Source organism: Gymnodraco acuticeps, unplaced genomic scaffold (genome assembly GCF_902827175.1).
Source record: "Gymnodraco acuticeps unplaced genomic scaffold, fGymAcu1.1, whole genome shotgun sequence".
Classification (NCBI taxonomy): Eukaryota; Metazoa; Chordata; class Actinopteri; order Perciformes; family Bathydraconidae; genus Gymnodraco; species Gymnodraco acuticeps.
Genome location: NW_022990023.1, coordinates 5,446,646 through 5,470,400, shown reverse-complemented (window position 1 = coordinate 5,470,400; position 23,755 = coordinate 5,446,646). Strand labels below are relative to the sequence as shown.

At 44.1% G+C, this 23,755-nt stretch overlaps 4 protein-coding genes across 5 annotated transcripts in view; 2 read left to right on the top strand and 2 right to left on the bottom strand.

Moving 5' to 3' along the window:
* slc38a10 (solute carrier family 38 member 10) overlaps nt 1–12,064 on the top strand; it is a 29,574-nt gene extending 17,510 nt beyond the window's left edge. The window contains 9 exon segments of the mRNA XM_034214807.1: nt 1,909–2,015; nt 2,106–2,191; nt 2,193–2,257; nt 6,928–7,095; nt 7,173–7,598; nt 7,689–7,772; nt 8,400–8,420; nt 9,399–9,536; nt 10,128–12,064. Coding sequence (XP_034070698.1) covers nt 1,909–2,015; nt 2,106–2,191; nt 2,193–2,257; nt 6,928–7,095; nt 7,173–7,598; nt 7,689–7,772; nt 8,400–8,420; nt 9,399–9,536; nt 10,128–11,311 — 2,279 coding nt within the window. The 3' untranslated portion in view covers nt 11,312–12,064.
* Nucleotides 12,065–12,225: 161 nt separating this feature from the next.
* Nucleotides 12,226–13,648, bottom strand: ndufaf8 (NADH:ubiquinone oxidoreductase complex assembly factor 8). Its single transcript, XM_034214808.1, has 3 exons — nt 13,358–13,648; nt 12,509–12,619; nt 12,226–12,424 (listed from the first exon to the last, which is right to left on the bottom strand). Exons 1-3 carry the CDS (start codon nt 13,436–13,438, stop codon nt 12,404–12,406), a joined length of 213 nt encoding a protein of 70 aa, XP_034070699.1. The 5' UTR covers nt 13,439–13,648; the 3' UTR covers nt 12,226–12,403.
* Nucleotides 13,649–14,585: 937 nt separating this feature from the next.
* Nucleotides 14,586–20,793, top strand: tepsin (TEPSIN adaptor related protein complex 4 accessory protein). Of its 2 annotated transcripts, XM_034214804.1 has the most exons (14): nt 14,586–14,692; nt 14,766–14,938; nt 15,364–15,436; nt 15,947–16,038; nt 16,147–16,240; nt 16,335–16,402; nt 16,479–16,560; nt 16,675–16,746; nt 16,842–17,033; nt 17,749–17,914; nt 18,048–18,161; nt 18,274–18,352; nt 18,468–18,602; nt 18,884–20,793. In XM_034214804.1, exons 2-14 carry the CDS (start codon nt 14,900–14,902, stop codon nt 19,517–19,519), a joined length of 1,842 nt encoding a protein of 613 aa, XP_034070695.1. In that variant the 5' UTR covers nt 14,586–14,692; nt 14,766–14,899; the 3' UTR covers nt 19,520–20,793. The 2 variants fall into 2 exon arrangements, with proteins under 2 accessions (XP_034070695.1, XP_034070696.1); XM_034214805.1 differs by lacking the exon at nt 14,586–14,692 and having other exon boundaries at nt 14,830–14,938; nt 16,845–17,033.
* Nucleotides 20,794–20,816: 23 nt separating this feature from the next.
* Nucleotides 20,817–23,643, bottom strand: si:dkey-21c1.1 (protein FAM104A-like). Its single transcript, XM_034214806.1, has 3 exons — nt 23,033–23,643; nt 22,546–22,651; nt 20,817–22,307 (listed from the first exon to the last, which is right to left on the bottom strand). The coding sequence occupies exons 1-3, from the start codon at nt 23,047–23,049 to the stop codon at nt 22,056–22,058; spliced, it is 375 nt and encodes a 124-aa protein (XP_034070697.1). The 5' UTR covers nt 23,050–23,643; the 3' UTR covers nt 20,817–22,055.
* Between the last annotated feature and the right edge of the window lie 112 nt (nt 23,644–23,755).

Genomic DNA, 23,755 nt, shown 5'->3' with positions numbered 1-23,755 from the left:
AAACCCCTTAACTCTGGCAGTGCTCGTGCCATGTTTGGCCCAGTGAACTCTAAAGTAGCTCCACATCCCTATTAGATTAGATTAGATTAGCTCAAGTACCCTAATATTGATTTTAATATGGATGTTACGTCACACCACAAACAGGGAATATTGTTATTCTTTTTATAAGAATGACTATCAACGTTTGAATTCGTGCTTCTACCACTCGGAGGGATAGAAGCTGGATCTTAGAAACTGCTAATACACTACTTTTGTTTCATTATTTGAATCGTTTATTTATTATTCCGGCTCAGTGTGAGAAAAAGTTTTTAGAGAGTACTTGTTCATGGACAAGTGAGTTTGGCAATTTACTTGTCCGAATACATTTTTCACTTGTCCAGAATGGACAAAAATTGGGGCCACTGGAATCTTCTTCTTCGTCATCGTATTTTACATTTTCCCACGGTTTTTACGACACCGCTAACGTAAGTGAGCGGTAAGATTTTACTGCATCACACATAGGGTTGGGTATCGTTTGGATTTGAACGATTCCGGTTATTTTCGGTTCTCGATTCCGGTTCTTTGAGAGGGTAAAAATAAGTCCCATGACAAACTGGGAGAAAAATATATTTATGAAAACATGAAGTCAAATCTGTATTCCTATTTACAAATGACTCCATACTGTTGAATTTCTTACGGTTATTGAATACAATTATATAAAAAGAATCTCTGCATTGTTTAGTTAGTTCTAAGTGGTGCAGTTTAGAACACATTATATTTATAGCCTAAGGCCTAGCGCTTTTCTACAACTCAAAGACGCTTGCACGCTTACACATGTCCTGCAATACACATGCTGCAGCTGCTCACTGTTTGTAAAAGTAAATAAATAGTATTTTCATTTCAATAATGTACTTTCTATACCCTGCTTCATAAACAATACTGACGTCCCTGTGCTCCTCCGAGTCTGGGGGTCCGGGGATGTGAGGACAGCGCGAGGACAGACAGGGAGGCTGCTTTACTTCATAAAGGAAATGGCGGTCAATATTAACAACACAGGAGCTAAAACGCTTAATAACCTTCATTACTTGTTAGAGAGAGAACAGAAGAAAGTTTGACAGAGATGAGGCTGTTAAACGGGCAGCGGATGTCCTGTCCTCAAAACTCTTATTAATCTCGGTACCGGACAATTGTTATTTGTTCCTACTCTGAACCGAGTTTGAACCCTGCCACTGTGCTACACGTCCCGCCCCGCAGTACAGAAAGCGGCGAGATGCATTTCCTGAATCGACAAGCAGAACCGAAACTAACATTTCTAAATGAACAATGGCGGACACGGACAATTTGCGAACGAGTTCTGCCTTTTGTAAACTGAATGTATCAATAATTTGTCAATAAATGAGGGCGAAAAACGTCAGACAAGTCAATTGAAAAATCTACTTGTCCGATATTGTAAATAACACGTCCCGGACGGTGGGAGGTGTGCTTTTTCGCACACTGTGTCAGACTACTGAGAAAAACGCAGAAGAAAAACATTAAAGGACGTATTTCGATTGTTTGGTATGACTCTAACTGATAGACAAACATATTTTGATCATCTGCCCTAGAGGTGAATCCTCTCTATAATTACAATGCAGTTGAAACCACAGATCATTTACTAGCTGCATGTTGTTCTTGCAGAATGTTTTTATACCAATATCACAGAAGCTCGTGTGAAATGGAACAGATCAGTCCATTGTTGAGTCTAGTTGTTGTTTACGCAAAGGGTAAGATCAAGATGGCAGAAAGGGGATGAATTCTGTGTAAAATAGGCGGTAAAAAATGGCGTAAAGGCTTATCTAGATTTGTAAGCCAGACTACGCTCGTCCTGACTCATGCAAATCCTGAGCACAACATGACCTCTGTGTTCCTCTTTCCCTTTTCTCTCTTCAGTGGAAACCATCCTGGGTCTGACTGGAGCCACTATGGGCAGCCTCATCTGCTTCATATGCCCCGCTCTCATCTACAGAAAGATCCAGAAGAATGGCTTCATCTCTCAGGTTAGACAGAAGCCCTTTACAGAATCATTAGCTCAGTAAGAATCTGTGTGTCACTGACCTGCTGCGCTGCTCTTGCTCTGTGTCCTGTAGCTGGTGCTCTGTGTGGGCCTGGGCATCCTGCTGGTCAGCACCTTCACCACCCTCTCAATATCGGCCAGAGGCCCGGCCACCAAGGTCCTCCCCCCCCCCTCCAGCACCTGGGAAGATCATCCTGCATCTACCGGACATTCCTGAAACTCACGGTAAAGATCGCGACACGGGCTAATGACTGGCAATCACTTATCTAGTTGATGGACTAGAAGAAAGCGGTTCACTAATGAGCCATGGAGACATTTGTCTGAGCGAGGCCGGAGTCACGGTTGTCTGCCACGCCTGAGATCACACAGCCGTGCTGCATGTCATTAGTTCATTCAAAAGGCACCAGAGACATGTTTATTTCCTTTTTAATTTCAAAGTCGTGGCTCTAAAAGAGAATATGAGCCAGTGGCAAAGGGGGCTAAAACAAAAGCCACAGCAAGAGAAAGGGTTCCTTTCATGTGTGTGAGAAGAAAAGATGGAGGCAGACAGGCGGCTGGGAGACAGGCAGGCAGGGTGAGGAGATAACCTCTTGATAATATCAGAGAGCAGCGCCGAGTGCTCGACATTGATGGAGCGGGAGTGATGCCCTTCAAACTCCAGTCATTTCTCTCTCCACACCCTCTACCTCTGTTCATTTCTCCTGCCACCCCCTCCCCCTCAAAATACATTGTCTACACCCCCGTCTCCCCCTCTGCCATATCTCCTGTGGCAGCTATAAAATGCCTTCAAGCTCTGGCTGTATAAAGGGAAGAGGGTTATATGGGTTGGGGAGGGTAGAGGGGGGCAGAAGAAACAAATGGAGTTTTCTCTCCATAGTTTCTCCTGCGGTTCATCAGTGGCATCTTCTTCTATCCTGTTCACTGACGCCTTTGTGCATCCATTTCTTCTGTTGCTCTGAACTCTTGTGATTTTACATATGTCAAACTGTAGAGTTCCAAACTTTCTGTCATCTCTCGTTTGTCGCTTTTACTCATCTTCCTCCCTTTTCCAATCTCTCTTTCTAATTTGTTACACTCACCAATTGGGTCGGTTTTGCCATTTTCAGTATTTGCTGCCCTCTAGTGGATAAGATACGATAAACCTTTATTGATCCCCTTAAAGGTAAGATGGGTAAGAATGGAGAAACCAGCTCGAGTGCGCGAGAATTAAGTACGCAGACTTCCTTACAGAGCCCCTCCTCCAACACACACGAACGCGCACATGACCAATGAGGGCACGAGATAAGTTTGTGCCCAGATGGAAGGCTGACAGGCAGGTAGGCCATCCAGCTACTTTAGCCGGGCCGGCTCAGATGATTGGTCGTGCTTTTTACAGCGCCACGGCTTCCACAGATGACGTTTATTTATGTATTTATTGTCAAAGCATTTCATGTATTCATTGCTATCGGGATGTTAAGAGCATTCCATGGTATATAATAAAAAGTGTTTCTGAAGGGAATTACCTACCCCACCTTTAAGGTCAAATTCAGGTGTCTTAGCAGCAACATCAATAAGGGTAATCACCAGTGTTGTGCTAGTTACTGAAAACCAGTAACTAGTTACCATTACTAGTTACTTCATTTCAAAAGTAACTCAGTTACTTTACTAGTTACTTGCACCAAAAAGTAATGCGTTACTGTGAAAAGTAACGTTTTAGTTACTTAAAAAAGGGCTCCCATTAATGCCCTTATAGCCTTCCTTTCAGTACTGTTATTGCATTGGAGAATAATACAATCTGTTGATCAACTTGACATGCCTTATATGCAATCTGGATTGCATCGATATTAGCTGGCTTTCCATTTTTGTATATTCTTTCTCCAGGTAGTTGGAAAAAGTGTTCCGTCCCATATGCCGTGTGCCGCCCGGACATGCTATCATGCTAACTAGCTCCCTGAAAGCGGGTGACTCCACTGTAGCAATAGCCTGCATGTGTTCTACAACATACCATGCAATGGCTTTATCGACTTTTCCCTGGCTAGCAGTCCCTTGGTTAAAATCCAGCCGCTGTTGCTTAGGTGGAGGTGGAGTGGCGTCGGCTGAGTCTCTGTGGTCTTAGTTACTAGCTTTGTCCCAGCATGTTGTTTTTGCAGATGTTTTAAGAGATTTGAATTACTGGTTTGGGCAGTAGATAGGATCTTTGACCCGCCAAGACACAACTTACATTTAACAGAAACTTTCTTTTCTTTGTGCTCGACAAAGTGAAATAGTGAGAATATCTCCAGGTGGAGAAACTGGACTTGAGCTCCGCCGCCGCCATGATAGTCTTGTTAGTAAACAACACAAACACGCCCACAGCCCATCTCCACATGTGACACAGGAAGTATCTTTGAAAAATTCCAGTCTGGTTTTCGCCAGGGCCACAGTACAGAAACTGCCTTAGTCAGGGTGACCAATGACCTGCTGATGACAGCTGACACCGGATCTCCATCTCTCCTCATCCTCCTGGATCTAACTGCAGCATTTGATACCGTCGACCATGACATCCTACTCCACCGTCTTCACACTACAATTGGACTCTCTGACTCTGCCTTAAACTGGTTCACCTCCTATCTCACCGGGAGGACTGAGCACGTCACCTTGGGAGCGGCTAAATCAAGAACTCACTCTGTGACTTGCGGTGTCCCCCAAGGATCAGTCCTCGGCCCCACCCTTTTCACCATATACATATCCCCCCTTGGTCGTGTCATCAGCCGGCATGGAATATCTTTCCATTGCTATGCTGATGACACACAGCTCTACATCAGAGCAAACCCAACCCCCTCTGCACCTCTGCCATCATCCACAATAACCACATGCCTGCAGGAGATAAAGGTGTGGATGAAGCACAACTTTCTCCAGCTAAACAGCTCCAAGACTGAAGCCATTCTTATTGGCACTCCACATCAGGTCCGTTCATCCGCCATCACCAGCATCACCTTCTCCGGTCAGAACATTCCACTCTCACCAACGGTTACCAATCTGGGAGTTAAAATGGATCCTCACCTGACCTTTGAGGCCCACATCAAGCAAATATGCAAGACCTCTTTCTACCACCTTAGAAATATTGCAAAACTCCGCCCCACACTCAGTCTGCCAGATGCTGAAAAGCTTGTCCACGCCTTTGTCTCCTCCAGGCTGGACTACTGTAACGCACTTCTCATTGGGATTCCTAGCAAGAACATCCAGAAGCTGCAATACATCCAAAACACCGCTGCTAGGATCCTGATGAGAGTGCGGAAGTACGAACACATCACACCCATCCTCAAATCACTGCACTGGCTCCCGGTCTCACTCAGGATTGACTACAAAATCACCCTCTTCACTCATCAGTGCATATATGGAAATGCTCCCTCCTACATCAAGGAATTGCTCACCCCACAAACCTCCACGAGGAACCTACGTTCAGTAAAGGCAAACCTCCTCATCCCACCAAGGACAAAACTGAAGACCATGGGAGACCGAGCCTTCTGCTCCGCTGCTCCGAGACTGTGGCCCTCCCAAACCAGCTGAGGACACCACAGACTGTGGAGGCGTTCAAAGGCCTAAAAACGCATCTTTTTAGAATAGCCTTTAACTAGATTTTTAAATCCCCCACATTATGCCATGCCGGCATGAACGTCACAGCTTTTATTATGTTGTTTTAATTGTTTTTAAATTGTTTTTATTGTTTTTGTTGTTTTGTTTCACCCTTTTTAATTTTTAATTTTGTAGCACTTTGAGTTTTGTTTACGCAAATGAAAAGTGCGCTTATAAATAAAATATATTATTATTATCTAAGTACATTTACTCAAGTACTGTACTTAAGTACAGTTCTCATCTCTGTTCGCCTGGCTGTTGACTATATAAAAAAACTAACGGAGTAACGGAGTAACGCACCATGTAGTAACGGTAACTGAGTTACTGAATTTAAAAAGTAATGCGTTAGAGTACCAGTTACTACAAAAAATAACGGCGTTACAGTAACTTTGTAACGCGTTAGTCCCAACACTGGTAACCACAGGATAGGACGTATATGAATTCACCCAAGTATAAAAATAACGATTATTATAGTAGAAATGAAAGTGCAAGAAAAATATGGAAAAAAGGGCGAGCATAAGTTCAAATTAAAGATGTTTTACTCATATACAGATATGTACAGTTATGGATTGTTAAATATATATAAATGTCATCTTGGAAGTGCAAGTCTTACTATGGATCCCCTCAGTAATCAGTAACAACGTTTTAATCAGTTACATCTGAGAGCATAACAGTTCATGCGAGATAAACCGAGGTGTTCATTTATTTGAATGCCAGGATTTAATGGGTGTAATAAACCCAACTGTACAAGAGATAAGGAGTGCCTGTCAGGGCCAGTGTTACATGATAATGCGCTAGAATACAGTTGTTTTATTTTCTCAGAGACGAGATAATAGCGGAATCATTCAAGCGTCCAATTTATGGCTTCTTAATTTAGCCGCAGTAATGTGTCTCGTATTTTCCAGACTGTTGCATTTTCTCACACAAACAGTTTATAAAGTCAAAGGTAAATAAAAAGCTCTATGGCATTTCTAACCATAGTGGATATCTCCGTTCCCTTCTCACCTAGAAGACATCAGCCAAACTAAGCTTCTTTACAACAGCATGTTACCAGAGCATGTTATTTGACCATTTCTGTCTTGAAGAGGGTCAACGGGACAACGCTGTTGCTTCTGCAGGTGATCAAGGAGCAGCAGAAGAGACTCCCCGACCAGCAGGAAAAACTTCTGGCTGTCATAAAAGAGCAGCAACATGATCGTACGGATATATTATCTAAGGACACTGTTTGGCTGAAAAACCTTGGGAGTATATGACATTAGTGTGGTAATGTAATAGATTTGGTTTTGTGTGTCTCCATGTAGAAAATCATTCAATCAAGAAGCCAGTGGAGATGGCAAAACCTGACCTTCCACCTGTAGAGGCGGCCCGACCCGTCGAGAGGGACCCCCCCGAGGCTCCGCAGATTAAAGGACCGGTGGAGCTACCAGAGAAGGAGGAGGAGGAGGTGCAGTTGGACCGCCCTGACGCCGGTACGGAAACTGACACAAAGCTGAAATCTCCTCTGGATTTTTGAGCTGCGTAGGATAATTATTCTTCAATTTCCCAGGTGTTGCGGTGCCAGAAGGCGAGGCCCACCGCCATGAGCCCCCCATCCCACATGACGCCGTGCCAGTGGACACAAGGAAGAACAACGCAGAGCTGGAGGAGGACCAGAAAGCACCGGAAGAACCAAAAGAAAATGAAAAGCAAGTTTTAGGGCACTCTGAGGAGCTGGAGGGCAAGAAAGGCGACAACAATGGAGACAAAGTGAAGCCTGTAAAGGATATCGTGGGCAAAGAGGAAGTGGATCTGGGCGGAGGGGAAGTCCGGTCCAATGAGGTGTTGGAGAAGCCGGTTGCAGAGGAAGACAAAAAGCAAGACGTTCCCCCGCTGAAGGAAAGTGAGAAGCTCGACCCGGTGAAAGATCCTCTCCAAGGGAACGCAGCCGAGTTGGGGGATAAAGCTGGAAAAGCTCCGGACGCTGCTGGAAAACGTGAGTGTATTCTGTTTTCCACATATGGGCAGATGGTTGGACAAACAGTTCTAATGCAACGCTAACCTGTGATATTTGTTGATCCTTCAGCTCCACTTGCTGAAGGAGAGCATCATGCTGCAGACAGGGCTCCAGGGGCCGAGAGCAAAGACACAGCGGACGAGAAGATGGACGGTGAGCGGAGAACAAAGATTTGGGGGATTCAGGGCCGTTGACATGAGCTCATAGTCTTTGTTTCAAACAAGTTGCACTGAAAATGTGTAATGTATTTATTGTTGTTTTATTTATAAACTGGATCGGACGTGATGTAATCTATATAAAGCTGACTGTAAGAAACCACTTGGGGTTATATGAGGTACCTATCCATATTCAGTTCATCACACTGAGTAGATTCGGCACGTCCCCAGTTTGTAGAAGCAATAAACTGCTGTCCACAGGGGGCAACAGGGAAACCCGCTTTAGCCACCTAAAAAAGGCAAAACGATCAATATCAGTTTAAGTTTACGCTGCATTTACAATATTTTCACCACTCTCCCTTTGTCTATTTCAATTTGCATGTTTTATCTTTTGTAATCTTACCTCTGCGATCCGTTCTTGCTTATTGGGCCTATTTTCAATTTAGTACACATGCTTTAAAAAGCTCCAGTGTTTGCAAATCCATTTCTTTCTCCTACTTCTTGACCTGGCTTGACTTTTTTGGCTTTTGTTGACTTTCTTGTTCTGTTGACTTTTGCCCTCTCTTTCTTCTCCTCCATCTTTACCCTTTGTTTTCTTTCTTTCTCTGCCGGACTCCGATCACAGTGATCAAAAAGCTGGTTGCAGGTATGAATTCCCTCTTCTCTTTATCTGGCTCAACTTTCCTCAGTTAATAGATACAATGTACATGTACGGATTTACATTTTATCCTACAACTAAATAATCATTTTCCAGTGTAGAATCCACCCTCTCACATTGCTCCCTAACATAGTGTGTGTGTGTCTCCAGCTGCCAGCCTACCTCTAACGGCCCGTCCACACGGCGGCGTGCGTTGAAGCTTGATTCAGGGGGACGTCACGCTTTGCCGAACTGCATTGTGGTTCCGTCGCTTCGCGTTGCTCGCTTCAAATGTTGAGAAAAGTTCAACTTTTGAAGCTTCGACAGAAGCGTCAGCCAATCAAATCATATGCCAGTACAAGCTCTAGCCAATCAAACCGCGTGCTTGTGTGTCCGGGGCAGGAGATTCATGTGATTGGTTGTTGGTCGAGTTTCAGACACGCCCGCCGGCAAGCTTGAACGCACGCTGCTGTGTGGACGCTGCGTATAACCCCGATCCCACTGGAAGCGTCTGCGCTGCAGCTGCGCTGCGACCTCCTCCTGCGTCCTAACCCACCAGGCGCGTTTCAAAACGTTGCGGAAGCGGAGCGACGTGTGTGCAGCCTCGCAGTTGTTGGATGAACATTCCACTTCCTGCCTGCGCCGCGTCAAAAATAGGATTCATCCTATATTTTAGAAATTCCTTGCGGCGAGGAGCTTCTGGGACGCTTCGAGCCGCGGCGCAGCGTGTCTGGTGGAATAGCACCCATTGACTAGAGTGGCCGCGATCGTTAAAAACACCGCAGCGCAGACGCTCCTGGTGGGATTAGGGGGTTAGGCTTCAACCTGTAGATGTGTGTTTAAGAGAGACAGTACTACTAGGCCATAGAGCAATTGTATTTCCCTTCCCCTCTCACCTAGACACTGGCCCCACATCATTCTAACCAAGCTTCTTAACATCAATTTCCCCAGAGCTTTTTTTACTAATTGATTGTTTGTGTCCCGCAGAGGGCCAGCTGGACCACGCCGTGCTGCTGCAGGTGATCAAGGAGCAGCAGGAGCAGCAGAAGAGACTCCTGGACCAGCAGGAAAAACTCCTGCATGTCATCGAGGAGCAACACAAGGAGATCCACCAGAGACTGCCTGGTGGGTGCACACACAATACCTTAAAGACATGGCACTATGGCCTTGAAATAATATTTGAAGACGTCACATGTCTGCTTTAAACCATTCTTGTTGATATATGTATTAGTGGTTTCTCTTGGAACCATTTTTTTATCGCATACAAAAAGTCTTTATTTGTATATAAAGACATCAATGGTTTTTCATGATGCCCAGTCCTTATGCCACCAATTCTGTGTATCTGTAGCACCGATACAAACATAGAGTACTTCCATTAATCTGGAATTAAATTACATATGAAATAATGACAATATACACACTTTTAAAATATCGAAAAACCTTTCCATGACTTTTTAAAGTATTATTTTGGACTATTTCCTTGCAATTTTGCTACAGAGGCAACTGCCTGTGCACTTGCTAAATGCACATTATCCTGCACCATTATGGGCAAAATGATAAATAACATTATTATTATTATTATTTATTCAGATTTTTCTTAGGTATAGGTGACAAAACATTTGTCTTTTTACATTTAAATAAACTGAGATTTGCTAAACTTCAAATCATACGGGGAAGTGTAATATTTCGTAAATTCATGTGTTTTAAAACCCAAAGGTGCTGAAGGTGAGGCGGAGAAAAGCGTCCAGGAGGGGGCGGAAGGTGAAGCAGCAAAGCCCATAGAGTCCAACCTGGAACCGGACGTGAAGCCGGACAAGGAGGCGGCCGGAGCTGCAGAGCCTCCCGTCCAGAAACAAGAGCAGGCTGCTGAGGAGGAGGTTCCTCAAGCAGCTGCTCAGGCGGCTTACAAAGAGGACGGCCATGGAAAAGAACCCCATACGCAGAAGGAGCTGGGGGCCAGGGGGGTGCCGCTGGGAGAGAAACAACCCATTGAGCGTCAGCCTGTACCTCACAATGAGAAGGCAGCTCAAGTTGTAGAAGAAGAAAGAAGCCTAGATAAAGAAAATGAAAAAATAGCAAAAGAAGTCCAGGCAATAATTGAGCTTGAGAAAGACTTAAAGGAAAAGATGGCCGAAGAGAAGTTAGAGAAGGAGAGGGTGGAGAAAGAAGTGCAGGAGAGGGTGGAGAAAGAACGGCTGGAGAGGGAGAGGAGGGAGAAGCTGGCCAGAGAGCAGGAGCTGGAGAGGGTGGAGAAAGAAGTGCAGGAGAGGGTGGAGAAAGAACGGCTGGAGAGGGAGAGGAGGGAGAAGCTGGCCAGAGAGCAGGAGCTGGAGAGGGTGGAGAAAGAAGTGCAGGAGAGGGTGGAGAAAGAACGGCTGGAGAGGGAGAGGAGGGAGAAGCTAGCCAGAGAGCAGGAGAGGGAGAGGGAGAGGGAGAGGGAGAGGGAGAGGGCGGCGAAGGAGAAACTAGACACGGAGAAGGCTGCAGCAGAGAGACTAAAGCGGGAGATGCACAACAATGAAATAGTGGAGGGAGTGAAGATGGAGAAGGCTGAGGAGAGGAAAGCCCAGATGGAAGACAGAAAGGCAGCGCAGGGAGAAGCTTTGAAGAAAGGAGGACGAGACCTCAAAGAGAAAGCTCAGGAGGAGGAGGAGGGGGCCGTCAAAGCTCCGGGCTCCCAGGAGAAGGTCAGGGGCCAGGGAGAGATAGATCTGAGGAGGAGGCGCCGAGCACTGGGAACCAGAGGAGCTGGAGGGTCCAGGGGGGTGCCGGGCCTGGAGCCCCTGCTGGAGCTGGGGGGCTCCGACCTGCACGTGGCCCTGGAGGAGCAGCTGCTGGCCGGGGCCATGGTGCACTCGCGGCAGATTAAGCAGGTCCCCGAGGACGAAAGAGCTAAATGAAACACATTCTCACTCCAGCACAAACTTCTCTCTGTGGACCACGAGACCGGTGCCTCACATCCTTTCCTGCTTCAAGAAGATATGGACAAAGAGGGAAAACTTCTATTCCTTCATACTGTGTACTCTGGAGAAGCACAACGTTTATTAAAGAGCAAAGTACATGTAAATATTAACTTATCTTTGTCTTTAGGGAGGAGGGTTATGAAGAGGTTGCTGTTGAAATGTATGTAAATCTATGCAAAGACCCTTCTGTAAAGTGTTCAGAAAGCCTGGATGTATTATTGTTTGTCTTTAGGCGTTGTCTCCTGGGCTGCTTTTATGTTTAGTTTGTGTTTATCTGTTACTCCAAGATGTACATAATGTAATATTTCAACTTTCAAATGGAAGTTGGTGAATTCAGCCTCAGAGCTATGAGGTTTATAAACTGTGGACGATGGAGGAGCTCGATCCCGAGTTACAAATCATCCCACCTTCGATACCTGTTCCTTTTTGGTTTACGAGTGCCTTCTAATCCACATGCTGCCGTTTGTTCCCTCAACGTGTGCTTTAACTCCTACTGCAAAGAGAACAGTAATCATGAGGAAATGATATTATATTAAGGACAATGAAAGAAAATGGATCCCCAGAAATTCCTCCATCGGGCGGCACATGTTGGACCTTTGCTTTGTACAAGAAACTATGTTCTATTTTTCTATGTGCATTGTATTTCTGTACATTTTGCTGAAAATATTAAATAAAAACATCTATATTACATCCATGGCTCTTGGTCTGCTTGTGTTCAGAGACAGGTCATATCATAGATGTTGTATTCACCTCTACATTTATCAGCGTGTCCACCAGGGGGCGTCTTGCCGTCCTTATTCAGCTCGGAACGCCCTGAACTCGAGCCGTAATGTCAGTATTGCAACAACATGCAGCTTTCATATCAACGTCATAAAAAAGTGATTTTTTTATTACATTACACACATTTAGATAATTAACAGTACCAGGAAGAGTTATCAAGATACGCTGTCAGCACCAGAGGTCCATCAACACTTCATGTTTTCTCCTCTCAAAGTTTTATGTCCGCTTTAACAGCCAGGATAGTTTCCATCATTTGGCTTTCCTCTTGGCCTGTCATAAAAAGAGTCGTTTTTCATTCATGAACTTCTTTTGATCACTAAAACAATCAGGAGGATTACTAACTTTGTAACTTACTGCATTTGTAAAGCAGGTCTTCAGTGCTTGAAACTCTTTAGCACACATGTCCTTCTTCAGCTCCTGTCTGCCTGTTGTAGAGGCGGACACACACTTCCCATATGTTGCTGCCTGGGTTGGTGACATTGGACAGAGAATAATAATCTTAGTTATCTTTTTCAGTTTCTGTCTATGGTGGTATATAAAGTGATTTAAAAAAATAAAAATCACATATCAAAGGAAATTCTCACAAAAAAAAGGGACATATCTGGTCCACCCAAAACATCAAAGGATGGCCGAACGTTACATGATTTTTTTTCAAAAATAAAACAATGCAATAAGAGAAAAAAATTGGACATTTCATAATTAAATAGAAAAATAATAATAAAATATTTTAAAGGACATAATAAAAAACAGAAATTAATTTCACCTCATGTTTTCTTATTTAAGTAAGAACAAGAGAGTTAAGCTTTAAATTAAATCAAACAAAGGGGGTTGTGAACATAAACCTTCTGTTCATAAATAAGCTATTAAGAAAGTTAACAGCAACTGCTAGAGATATGTATAGTAATGCAGGTGTACCTTATAATAGTGAAACACTGAGTCACATTAGTGGTATTGATGACATGATAATTAACAGCAGCCCAACACGTCATTTTAACGTTCACACTAAAGAATAAATGTACATATGTTTCATCAGCATTAGTTATCAAGATCCACAGATTTGAAGATGATATAATACACTGATTTGTCTTTGTTAGGAGCACACTACAGATGGTAAAGCTGCAATGTATTGTAATGTGAACTCTAGAGGCACACGTAATAGCATACCAATATTTCCCCTGCTAAGTTATATAAAACAGAGCTTACCTCTGGTGAACACTGTGCAAAAAGTTCCGGGAAAAGTCTCAATTTCTCTCGACTGCGACTCCATGCATTTGACACAGACATGGTTCCTGTTCGGGTGTTACAATAGTTCCTTTAGGTTAAAGAACACAGCACAGGTGAACAGATAATGCTTCACCGTGTGTTCAATTTAAAAGGGAGCTCATGAAGCATTTAAACTAAGAAATAAACATCAACTAGCAGATGAAGCATTTCTGTCATCCATGGGCAGCGCCATATTGTTGACCCTGGCTGCTTCTCAGGTCGACTATTTTCATTTCCTCGCTCCTCGGTCCTCGGTCTCACCGGAAGTTGATTTGCCTGCGCCATCTTGAGTACCGTCCCATGGCTCTTATTTCTGCCGGAGGACCGAGGATCGAGGAGCGAGGAGCGATAATGGAGGAGCGATAACCGAGGAACCACCAGACCATCCTCCGATGAAATCCTCAGATACTCACCCCGCCCCCTTACTGTGCATCGCTCACTGATTGGACGAGGCAGTGCATGCACTGATCTGATGCTTCTTGACATGAGAGCAGAGTGAAGAAAATACATGAACCTCACGAGAGTCACTCCTCAGTTTATACCGTGTTTTGTTTCAATTCATGTATCATTTAGTTACAAATATGTCATATATCTGAACAACAAAGTGGTCAAAAATCATTTAATTCATTTTTTGGAAACATTTTCATGATCGCTTTTTTCGTTTTACATTTTCATTTATTGTCATTTCCATTCAGTCAGTCATTAAGTGCTATTAAAATGTTAATTTACTACATATCCAAACAAACAAAGTGTGCAATCCAATGAATGTTAATCTAACTGGGTTTTGATAGATAACATCTCTTTTTCTTCTCTCAATTATTTTATTTCTATTGTTTACTCTAATCAATATTAATCAAACTATTGATCGTTTATAAATTTTAAGAATGGCGTTTATCTTTTTTGAGAATTAGTTCTTATTTTATTTTATTTATTGGGATCTACAACAGATGATACAAATGTTTGTGTCAGTAAATGTGTGCTAACAGAGGCGGGGGGGTGTGTGGAAATAACGGGGACAGAGCTGCTGTCAGACGATCAGCTGTGCAGCGTCATCACAAACGGACGTCGCTTCACGTGACGCTCCGGAGGAAAGGACGTCCCATTGCTCTTAAAACTCATTTCCCTGCTTCTCGTGGTTTCCTTGCGTCCCTCCATGCTTCCCTGGTGGGAGGGACTAAACGCAGGGAAACGACTCAAGTGAGGGAAGCAAGGATTTCATTTAATCGACCTGAGAAGCAGCCCCTGTCATCAAGGAAACCTCCAGCATGATATAGGGTACTGTGATTCGCTTACTTCCACGTCAATCATAAGGATTTCCTGAATCTGATTCGTTGTTTTCCGAACGTAGGCGGAACCGGAACGCCAATAGAATGTAATATAGCTACTTGCTGTTCTGTGATTGGCTGGCTGTCACCTCTAGCTCCGCCTCCTCTCGTACCCCTCGGAGGAAGATGAGTAACCAGCAGCCAGGATTGCTAAATCATGGCAACATTTATGGAAAGATTTGCTTTTCTTCAGAAAGTAAGTGCTGTTTACGGTCAATATTACAAGCTGTTAAAACCACTAACAGCTGAATGGAGTATGATGGGTGTGACGTACGTTAACATGTCTATTTAAACCTGTTAAGTTGTGCTACCATTAGCTTGATAGCTAACAGCAAGAAGAACACATTTCTTCATTTCTCATTTGACCTGGCAGATGTTTTAGTTGGATTTTAAAGCAACTGACAGGCATAGAGCATTGTTATAACTACCGGTTTGGTCAAAGTCATCTGATAAACAGACCCTGGTTCATATCTGTGTCACATCTGCATCTATAAAGTACACAGGTTAGCTTGATATAAAATGTTTTGGTATGTGGACTGTGCTTTGCTCATGGGATACATCACAGTCCCTTCGTGTCAGCTTTGAACTTGTTTTCCACTTCATGCTTTCCACTAACTGTAGGTCCCGACTCTGATGAAGGCTACAGCAGATGATGAAAACCCCTGCCCTGGATACCTTTTCCAAGACATTGGGAGTATCCTTTTTCTCAGCTTCTGTTGTGGTCCAGCCAGCAGCTGCAAACTCTGAATGTACTTATTATCTCACATGCAATAGATGAATTCATCTGATGGCTGGTGAATGGTTCGTCTGTGATCTACACAAAGTGGTAAATCACATGTTAAGCGTATCGCTGTAAACATTATGCTTTAAAGTGTTGAAGTTCATTTTTCAATGTAGAGCTGCAGCTATAAGTCGACTTCACACATTCAAGATGGCCACAAAATACTGTTTTCAGCTTCTCAAATATGGAGATGATGTGCTTTTGTTGTTGTTGTTGAATGTCATGTTAGACTGAATATATTTGGGTTGTTGACTGACAAAACAACACATTTAAAGCCATAACCCTCAACTTTAAAAAATGGACATGCTTACTGTTGTCTGACATTGTACAGAACAAACAATTAATCGATTAAACAAGACTTATCTTCGAGTATTCTAACCAGGAAACCTTGCCAACATATCCTTAACCACCATATCACTGTAGAAATCTCCCATGAGTCGTCAGGTTGCGGTCAGTGTTTGTTGGAGTATCTTCTTGAGAGGCTGCAAGTGGAGTCCTGCCATGTCAAAATAAAGGTGAGAGCAGTTTTATTATTCAAGTCTTTCATATCATTTATTGGGGATTTTCCTCCCTTTCCTGCCTGTGAGTAACTCTGTGTTCTGTTCATGCTCCTGGTGTTTCAGGTCCTGAAGATCTTTGTCCATCTGTGCGGTCATGGTTCAAACCATTTCCTCACAGAACTGCGAAGGAACTCCACCTTCATCCAGCAAGCATCAGGTTAGACGCTGTGCTTTGAGCTCCGTTTGACTCTCATGAGTTTGCTCTGTCAGCTGGATACTCACTCGCTGTTGTGTGTTTTTGATTTTTTAAGTTTACAGCGGCCCTCCTGATCCTATCCACGGCACAGCGTTGTACCAGAAAGTTAGAAACACCGCACAGGTGAGCCTAATATTTATGTCAAACATAAAACTGTGTCAGTAAGGCAAACACACTCAAATGTAACTTTTGTCTGCAGGAAGTGGCCAGGTTGCTTTTCACAGATACAATTTCCACCAAAGGCAGCGTCTCCCCGCCCAACCTAGCCCCTCCAACAATGGGTGAGTTTTGCCAATTTATAATGACAATATCCATCTGTTGATAGCGTATAGAGTTACATCTGCTCATGTATTTTGAATACTTTAGATTTCATTACAACATGTCTCTGTTTCCAGGAATGGGCTCAGCAACCACACACAGGTCAGGAATGCAGGGCTTTGGATACAGTCCTGGGAAACAGGCGACAGGTAAGTGATGGACCACCACCACACACAAACAAACACACACACACACACACACACAAATCAAGCTTATCTACTGTGTTAACGTGTGTGTCTCCCAGCAGGCGGTGACTCTCTGCTGGATAAGATCCAGAAGGCTGCAGAGGTGGTGGCGAACACCGTCCTCCCCCCGACCGAACACCAGGGCATCCGTCTCCACGACAACTATTACCGGGCCGTAGCAGCACCCTCAGCCCCCATAGAGGTAGCGGTGCCAGCGTGTGCCTACAACCTGCCCGCTAGCACGCCTAAAGGTCAGACACAGTGGGATGGAAACTTAGCAGAGATGGCAAAAGTACACACATGCTTTACTCAAGTAGAAGTACACATACTCGTGTTTAAAAAATAATCTGGTAAAAGTAGAAGTACTGACTAAACTTCTTTACTCAAGTCAAAGTAAAGATGGGCTTCGAAAATGCACTTAAGTTAAAAAGTACCCATAACTAGCAGCTGCTTTAAAGAGTACCTGACCTCCCTTTATATTAATAGAACAATAATGTCATTGTTAGCTAATGAATGTTTCCATGCTGAACAACGGCAACATGACAACGTTTCCATTGGTCCCTCTTCTTTAGAGAAGACCAGGAAATGATGGATCAAATCAATAGGCACGCAATGACTCTAAATAATAATGATCACGCCACCAAACACACATTTAAACTAAAGGAACCAGCCTGTTTGGGAAATGTTAGAAGTAGAAAGTATAGGTATTTGTGTTCAAAATGTAAGAAGTCAAAAGTACTGATACCAGAAAAATGTACTTAAGTACAGTAACGAAGTATTTGCACTCCACTACTTCCCACCTCTGGGGCTTAGGCTTTTTAAATAGCATTAAAAAATACGTTTGTATGTGCAGTGTGTGATTTAGGCATGGGAACATATGAAAATGTCATGTCTTGACTATTATCGTGGCCCAAATAATTGCCATTCGGTTCATAACACTATCCCATAATCCTCCTGTGTTCCCAGCATCGACCCAGCGCTGCCCGGGTCAGGTGGGCGGCGGCTGGGAGGAGACGGACAGCAGCAACGGCTCCTCTCACAACTCCTCTCAGGACATGGCGGCTAACGGCAAGTCTGCAACCGGGAGCCAATCAGGAGCCAGTAGAGAGAGCAGCGGGGACCTATCAGAGCGGTGAGTTGACCCGTTACACTTCCTGCCTAAATGATAATGTAGTGACATTGAAGAGCTGGTAGATTAGGCTTTGAATGTTAGCAGAAGATAACAGGAGTACTCTCCCTCTCTCCATGCCCCTCACACTGCTCAGGGGGGAGGCGCTGCAGTTAGGGGACTGTGGCCAGGAGGTGGCGCTGATCAGCAGACTGACCGAAGGATCCAAAGCTTTCCTGTCCAGAGAGGAGAGCCAGCACTTCATCAAAGAGTCAGTGCAGCTCAAATCAGACTGAAAATAATGCCGATTCTCCCTTTTTATGAACTGTGTTATCATTATTTTGTTTTAATTGGCTGGATTTCTGTCTCGTTTAATCTTTCAGATGCTCCATTCTCAACTGTGAGGTGGTGGTGGAGTTGCTCTCAAGCAAGCTCCAGGATCCCTCAAACACCGTTCAGATGGTAACCACGATTAAGATTCACTGAATATCCATATATATGTTTTCCTTTTTGTGTATATATAAACGTAAATATGCAGTACTAATATACCTTTCTTTGTTTTCCTCTAATCCTGCAGCGGGCACTGTGTGCTGTATCCTGCCTGATGACCTCTGACCTCCTCTCTCTGGAACAAATGTTTGCAGCTACACAACGGCGGCTCCGTCAGCTGAGTGAGGGGCCTCCGGGGCCCGTGGCCAACAAAGCCACCAAGGTAAGAGAGAAGGCTGCACATGGTGAGGACTGATGGGACAGAATCAACCCAATGGCATCTTAAGGGACATGTTTGGCTTTTATTTGATTTTAGAAGTTGAACCTCAGCTCCTTTTATGAGTCTATAATAAACTGACAGACACTAAGACCCTTCAAGGCAAACATGATGATTAGCATGGCAGACATGTGTGTTCACACCATGAGAGCTTTGTATAAGGATGCAGGGCTAGATAACATTTAAAATGAGGGCGTATTTATTTTGTTCTTATCTCCTCTTACCAGATCCTGCGTCAGTTTGAGGCTCTGATTGGTGGATCTGCTCACGCTCAGAGGCAGGAAGCAGCGAGCAGCAGCCATCAGGAAACATCTCACCGGCTTCCTGCAGCCACATACTTAGACCCTTTACTACCAACCCAGTCTGCTACCAACACCACCCTTCATCAGCTCCACATCTCACCCACTGGTGTGTCCCCACCACCAAATCACCCATCTTCTCCCTCTGGCCTGGAGGTCCAGATAGACTCCTCAGTGGAGCTGATGAATGACGACGAAGAGGAGAAACTTCCTCCCGTTCTGACCGAGTCAATGCAGAACCAGGTGGAGCCGAACAGGACTGCTGAGGTTCAATCTGTCGCTGAAGAACCAGAGCTTCACACAGATAGCTTCTCGCCAGCGGAGCCTCAGAGTGAGCAGCCCTGTCTGAGCCGACTGTCTCTGTTCAGCGGGATGCAGCTGGTCACCAAGGCAACGCCGCTGTGTAAAAGACAGACATCCCAGAATGAGATGGACGACAGCTTAAAGGAGAATCAAGCTCTGCAGAACGGCAGCAAAACCAGTGATGACACTGCTTTCATTTGCACTTCAGTCGCATGTGACGGCAGCCAACCAGTGTCGGCCTTTTCCTTTCTCAACTTTTGACCAACTCTACACAGCTGTCGCAGTTAAGCCAATGATGTCATTAAGTTAGGAAATCTATTGAATTCAAAATCAAGATTATATAGACAGCAGATTTACATTATGTTGGGATTTTCTGTCTATCAGTGTGGTGCCTCGTTGGGAAATGTATTCAAGCAGCAGAGACAGAGATATTGTCCTTTAGAGTCCACAGCTGAGAAACCCCTTAACTCTTCAGACATGAGGGCTTTGCTGGATGCCGTTTGTAGGTTGAGGCCTAATTTTCCTAATAAGTATTTAACAATAATGCTTGAATTACAGGTTGTTATTATAAACAGTTGCTTTGTCTCAGGATTCCGTTTAGCTGACAAAAAGAAACTAACGCCTCGGCAGCGAGCGCTAAACCTCCGAGGGAGAACGCCCTCGATTTGTTATTTGCACAATTGCTTTTCTTATGGACTCATAAATCTGAGAGTGGTCTTCCATATTTGTTGGTACTTACCTCGTACAGTATGTCAGTGTAAACGTCATGAGTGTTAGTTTACATACAACCTATTTATTGCGTCTACCCTGTATTGATGAATCCATAACCCATCTGAGAGTGCATGTGAAGATACGTTTGAAGAACTAATGGAGGAATGTATTATTTAGGTATTTTGGGTGCTCTGAAACCTGACAAGTTACCATAACTCAACAAAATGTAAGGCATCTGATTGCCTTAGTTCTTTAACGTTGATGTACTTAAACGTGTTCAGACCTTTAATATTATACATCAAACGCTGAACATGAAGAGTGTCACCTTACTGCAGGCATTTGTGGTGCTTTCCTGCTGTTAGTGAGACGCATGGAAATAAGTAGAGAAATGTATACTTTTAATTAGTGCTCCTTTAATCTGCGAAATAGTCCAAGTAAATAACAGATTTGTTAAATGAGCAAAAGTAAGAAATGTCACAAGAAGTCCACATATTCCCGTTAGAAGAACCTTTTACTAATGTAAGCGTACACTGCTTAATGTTTCAAATGGTCGTCAACATTTGGGTTTAGTGTACATAAAGCAGATTATCAGCCATTTATAAAGTTGTTTGTGTAACCAAATAAAAGGCAGATTACGTTTAATCGTTGTTCCAGTCACACACTGTACTGCAGTGTCGAGGAATGTGGTTTACACTACACGCTAAAATGGTAATCCAGCCTACCGATATGTACAAAGAACGATACTGATGTATTTCATTTCAGTGAACATGAACTATGCCGAGTAACAATAAAACCTGCTGTGTGTCTTACAGCACCAACTGAAACAATGTAATACTGCAGACCCGGCTTTCAGCAACGCCTTTATTTTTCAATGTTTAGGAAAATTACATAAAATATGAGTCACTTCCACATCTCTCATTTTATTTGCAACACAGTGTACTGGTCATTTTCAACCCATACATACAACAGGTATGGCTGACAGGCGCATACACACACAGACGATGTGTCAAATGTTAAACACGTGGTTACAAACAGCGCTTTCTCTCCAGGCTGTGAGACGCTCGGTTCCTTACACCGCCTGAAACGCAGTCCTCTCACGGCTCTATAATTAGCCGGCGTCTAATCTGAGGTTGGGTTTTGGTGGTGCGACTCATCTGTTCCCTTAGCTCGGACCCACTGACCTACCAAACACACTTAGATTCATTTGGACTGAGAAAGTATGTTTAAATACGCTATCATTTAAAAGGACATCCATCAATTACTCTCACCATGTTACCTCGGAGTGTGACGAGGTGAAAGAAGCGTCAAACGTTTTCAAAAATCGTTGACAAATTCTTGCCAAACGTGTCCGAAAGTCCTTTATCCAGATTCATTCAATGAGACGGGAGAGCTTGTAAACAAATTATTCGACACAGTTCTGCTATTGTTAAACGCACACTTGGATGTACTAAGTGTTTTTGTGGGTGGATTATTTCTTTAAATTTGACACAAGAAGCCGTAACAAGTTATTTTACTGGATTTTTTTAAATAATGCTCCTTGGGTGTGAGCCCTTGGCCTCTATAAACCTCCTTCTTGAATCACAACAATGACCCCCCCCCCCCACACACACACACACGCATTCAGCCGCCTTCCCCAGCCGAGAGTAAACAGAATGAGGAGTTATTGATTAAAGTGCTTAGCTTCATTTAGTTTTGCAAGCACTTTGGATCATCACGCGTCTCTTGTGATTAGCACCAATGAAAATGTCCACGCATCGACGCACGCATGTAAAGAGAATGATACCTCTTTATAAAGTGCACAGGGTGCGTGCACACACTCACACACACACCAACAAACACAACAATACTGCACAGAAACCACAGTGGCTGGGCCATGGACAGGCGGATGTGCTTATGGTCTTAACAAATGGTACATGGTGAGGTGGGGATGAGCCTTTGTGCCCACACATTCTGTAAACCTCCCCACACATCATCCCCTCCCCCCTAACACGGGTGAGGTTTTTTTCCGAGGAGGATTCCCCCCCCCCGTACCAGGAGATTCAGCACTGATGGGCGAGGGACTAAAGGTCAGGAGATGGGGTCACGGTCATGTTGAGCCTGGACGCTCTCTGGTCTGCAGGCTGCTGAAGTGCGCCTCCCGCAGGACTCTGTTGATGCAGTCGTAGGAGACACTGCTGCCATCGCCATGGAAACCTTGCTGCAAGGAGCTACGGGAGTCTTCTGGCTTCGGGCTTCGGGAGCACTGGGGGATGCGGCTGTTGTGAATTGACGGCCTGGCGGTGGCCACTATGCCTGTCTCTGGACTGCTGATCCCATTGCTGCTGTCACTACTGGAAGACTGCAAGAACACCAAAGAGATGAGCTGTGAATTGACGCTTCACGGATCAGTGAGGATGAAAGGCTGTAAATAAAACATGCTGTGCTTTTCCTGAAACTGGTGCATTGCATGTGCGATGCAGAGACACATACACATGCGATGAAGGAATACATGACCTTGGAAGACTCATCACACACTTAGATAAAAAGGGTAAACCTACATGGCGTTAAGATGAATGTCAAGATCATTTCAGTCTTACCTCTGAATCTAAATCTGAAACGAGCAGACTGGGACCCCCTCCTGACCTCTTGGCCTGAGGGCTCAGCTGTTGGGGTTCCTCACTGTCACAGCTACGGTGTCGTTTCCTGTGCAAAACACAAATGTAAGTAACAGAGTGTTGTGAGTACAGAGTGAACATAAAAGTGAAGTGTGACAGGCAGGGGTGGAGAAAGGAAGAGTATGAAAGAAAAAAAAAGAGCGAACATAAAGAGGAATCCAAAAATAGCATCCCAGTTACATGATCAGGCATGTGGCGCTCCCATTATGAGAACACATTGATTAGCATGCCTTTAGTGGGGTCTATATTGGGAATTAACAGTGTGAATATTACATTAACACTGCATTTCTAGACTAAATCATATAGCTTTTGATAACTGCACTGGGTTGCTTAGATACAATGCAATAAAGTCAAACAATTATAAATGTAATAGTACATGTCAGATGTGTAAAAATGGTATCCCAGTTACCTGCTGTCAGTCAGCATTTCAGCAGTCTTGACGAAGGTTTCTTTTTGGCTAAATGAAAAGGTTGAGAGTCCTCCTTTTGAGCCGGGATCTTATTTTAAAGCTATGTTACAGCACGACCATTTCGTAGAGACTCAGTATAGCAAGCTCCCTGTCATCTCATAAAAAAGTCTCCAGAAGAAGAGGTCTCCGTAGGAATGATGTGTGTTAGCTCAGACCTGTCACTTCTTCCCCAAGTCCCCAGTGCCTACGCCTCGGTGGTGGAACAAACTGCTAAAGCTAACCAGCTAACCACCATGAATTCTCGTTTACGACGTGAAATCTCGAGAAACTCCAGGCATGACAGCAGAGCTAGTTTGTTAGCATGCTAGCTAACACCGGCTAACTACTTGAGCTAACTGAAAGTTCTTCCGCTTTCGTATTCCGTCCACTTTGCCGTTAGTCGGGGTTAATAACCGTTGTCTGTACTTGACAGCAAGTCCGTCACTAAGAAAACCAAATGAGTTAAAGGTTCTTAAATACAGTCACTTCTACAGTTGTCCGGAGTATGATAAGCGGTACTCCGGTTGTTAGGTGTGTTTCTGCTGTCTGTCTGGGGAGTGATTCCGGAAGCTCCGCCCCTGTGTTTACATTACGTCACCGGATGACGTACAATGCGGAAACCGCTTCCAGTGTCAACATGTCACATTTAAGATAATATTAGCATTTTTTTCTCCACGAATAAAT

Bases quoted from the DNA above. Each gene is read 5' to 3' on its own strand.
- ndufaf8 (XM_034214808.1), bottom strand. From the start codon at position 13,438: ATGTCTGTGTCAAATGCATGGAGTCGCAGTCGAGAGAAATTGAGACTT. The intron at 12,620-13,357 runs GTAAGCTCTGTT...TCACCAACCCAG, and splicing joins TTGCACAGTGTTCACCAGAG to GCAGCAACATATGGGAAGTG. The intron at 12,425-12,508 runs GTAAGTTACAAA...TTTTTATGACAG, and splicing joins AGACCTGCTTTACAAATGCA to GCCAAGAGGAAAGCCAAATG.
- tepsin (XM_034214804.1), top strand. From the start codon at position 14,900: ATGGCAACATTTATGGAAAGATTTGCTTTTCTTCAGAAA. The intron at 16,403-16,478 runs GTGAGCCTAATA...TTTTGTCTGCAG, and splicing joins AAGTTAGAAACACCGCACAG to GAAGTGGCCAGGTTGCTTTT. The intron at 16,561-16,674 runs GTGAGTTTTGCC...CTCTGTTTCCAG, and splicing joins CCTAGCCCCTCCAACAATGG to GAATGGGCTCAGCAACCACA.
- si:dkey-21c1.1 (XM_034214806.1), bottom strand. The intron at 22,308-22,545 runs GTAAGACTGAAA...GTGTTCTTGCAG, and splicing joins TTTCAGATTTAGATTCAGAG to TCTTCCAGTAGTGACAGCAG.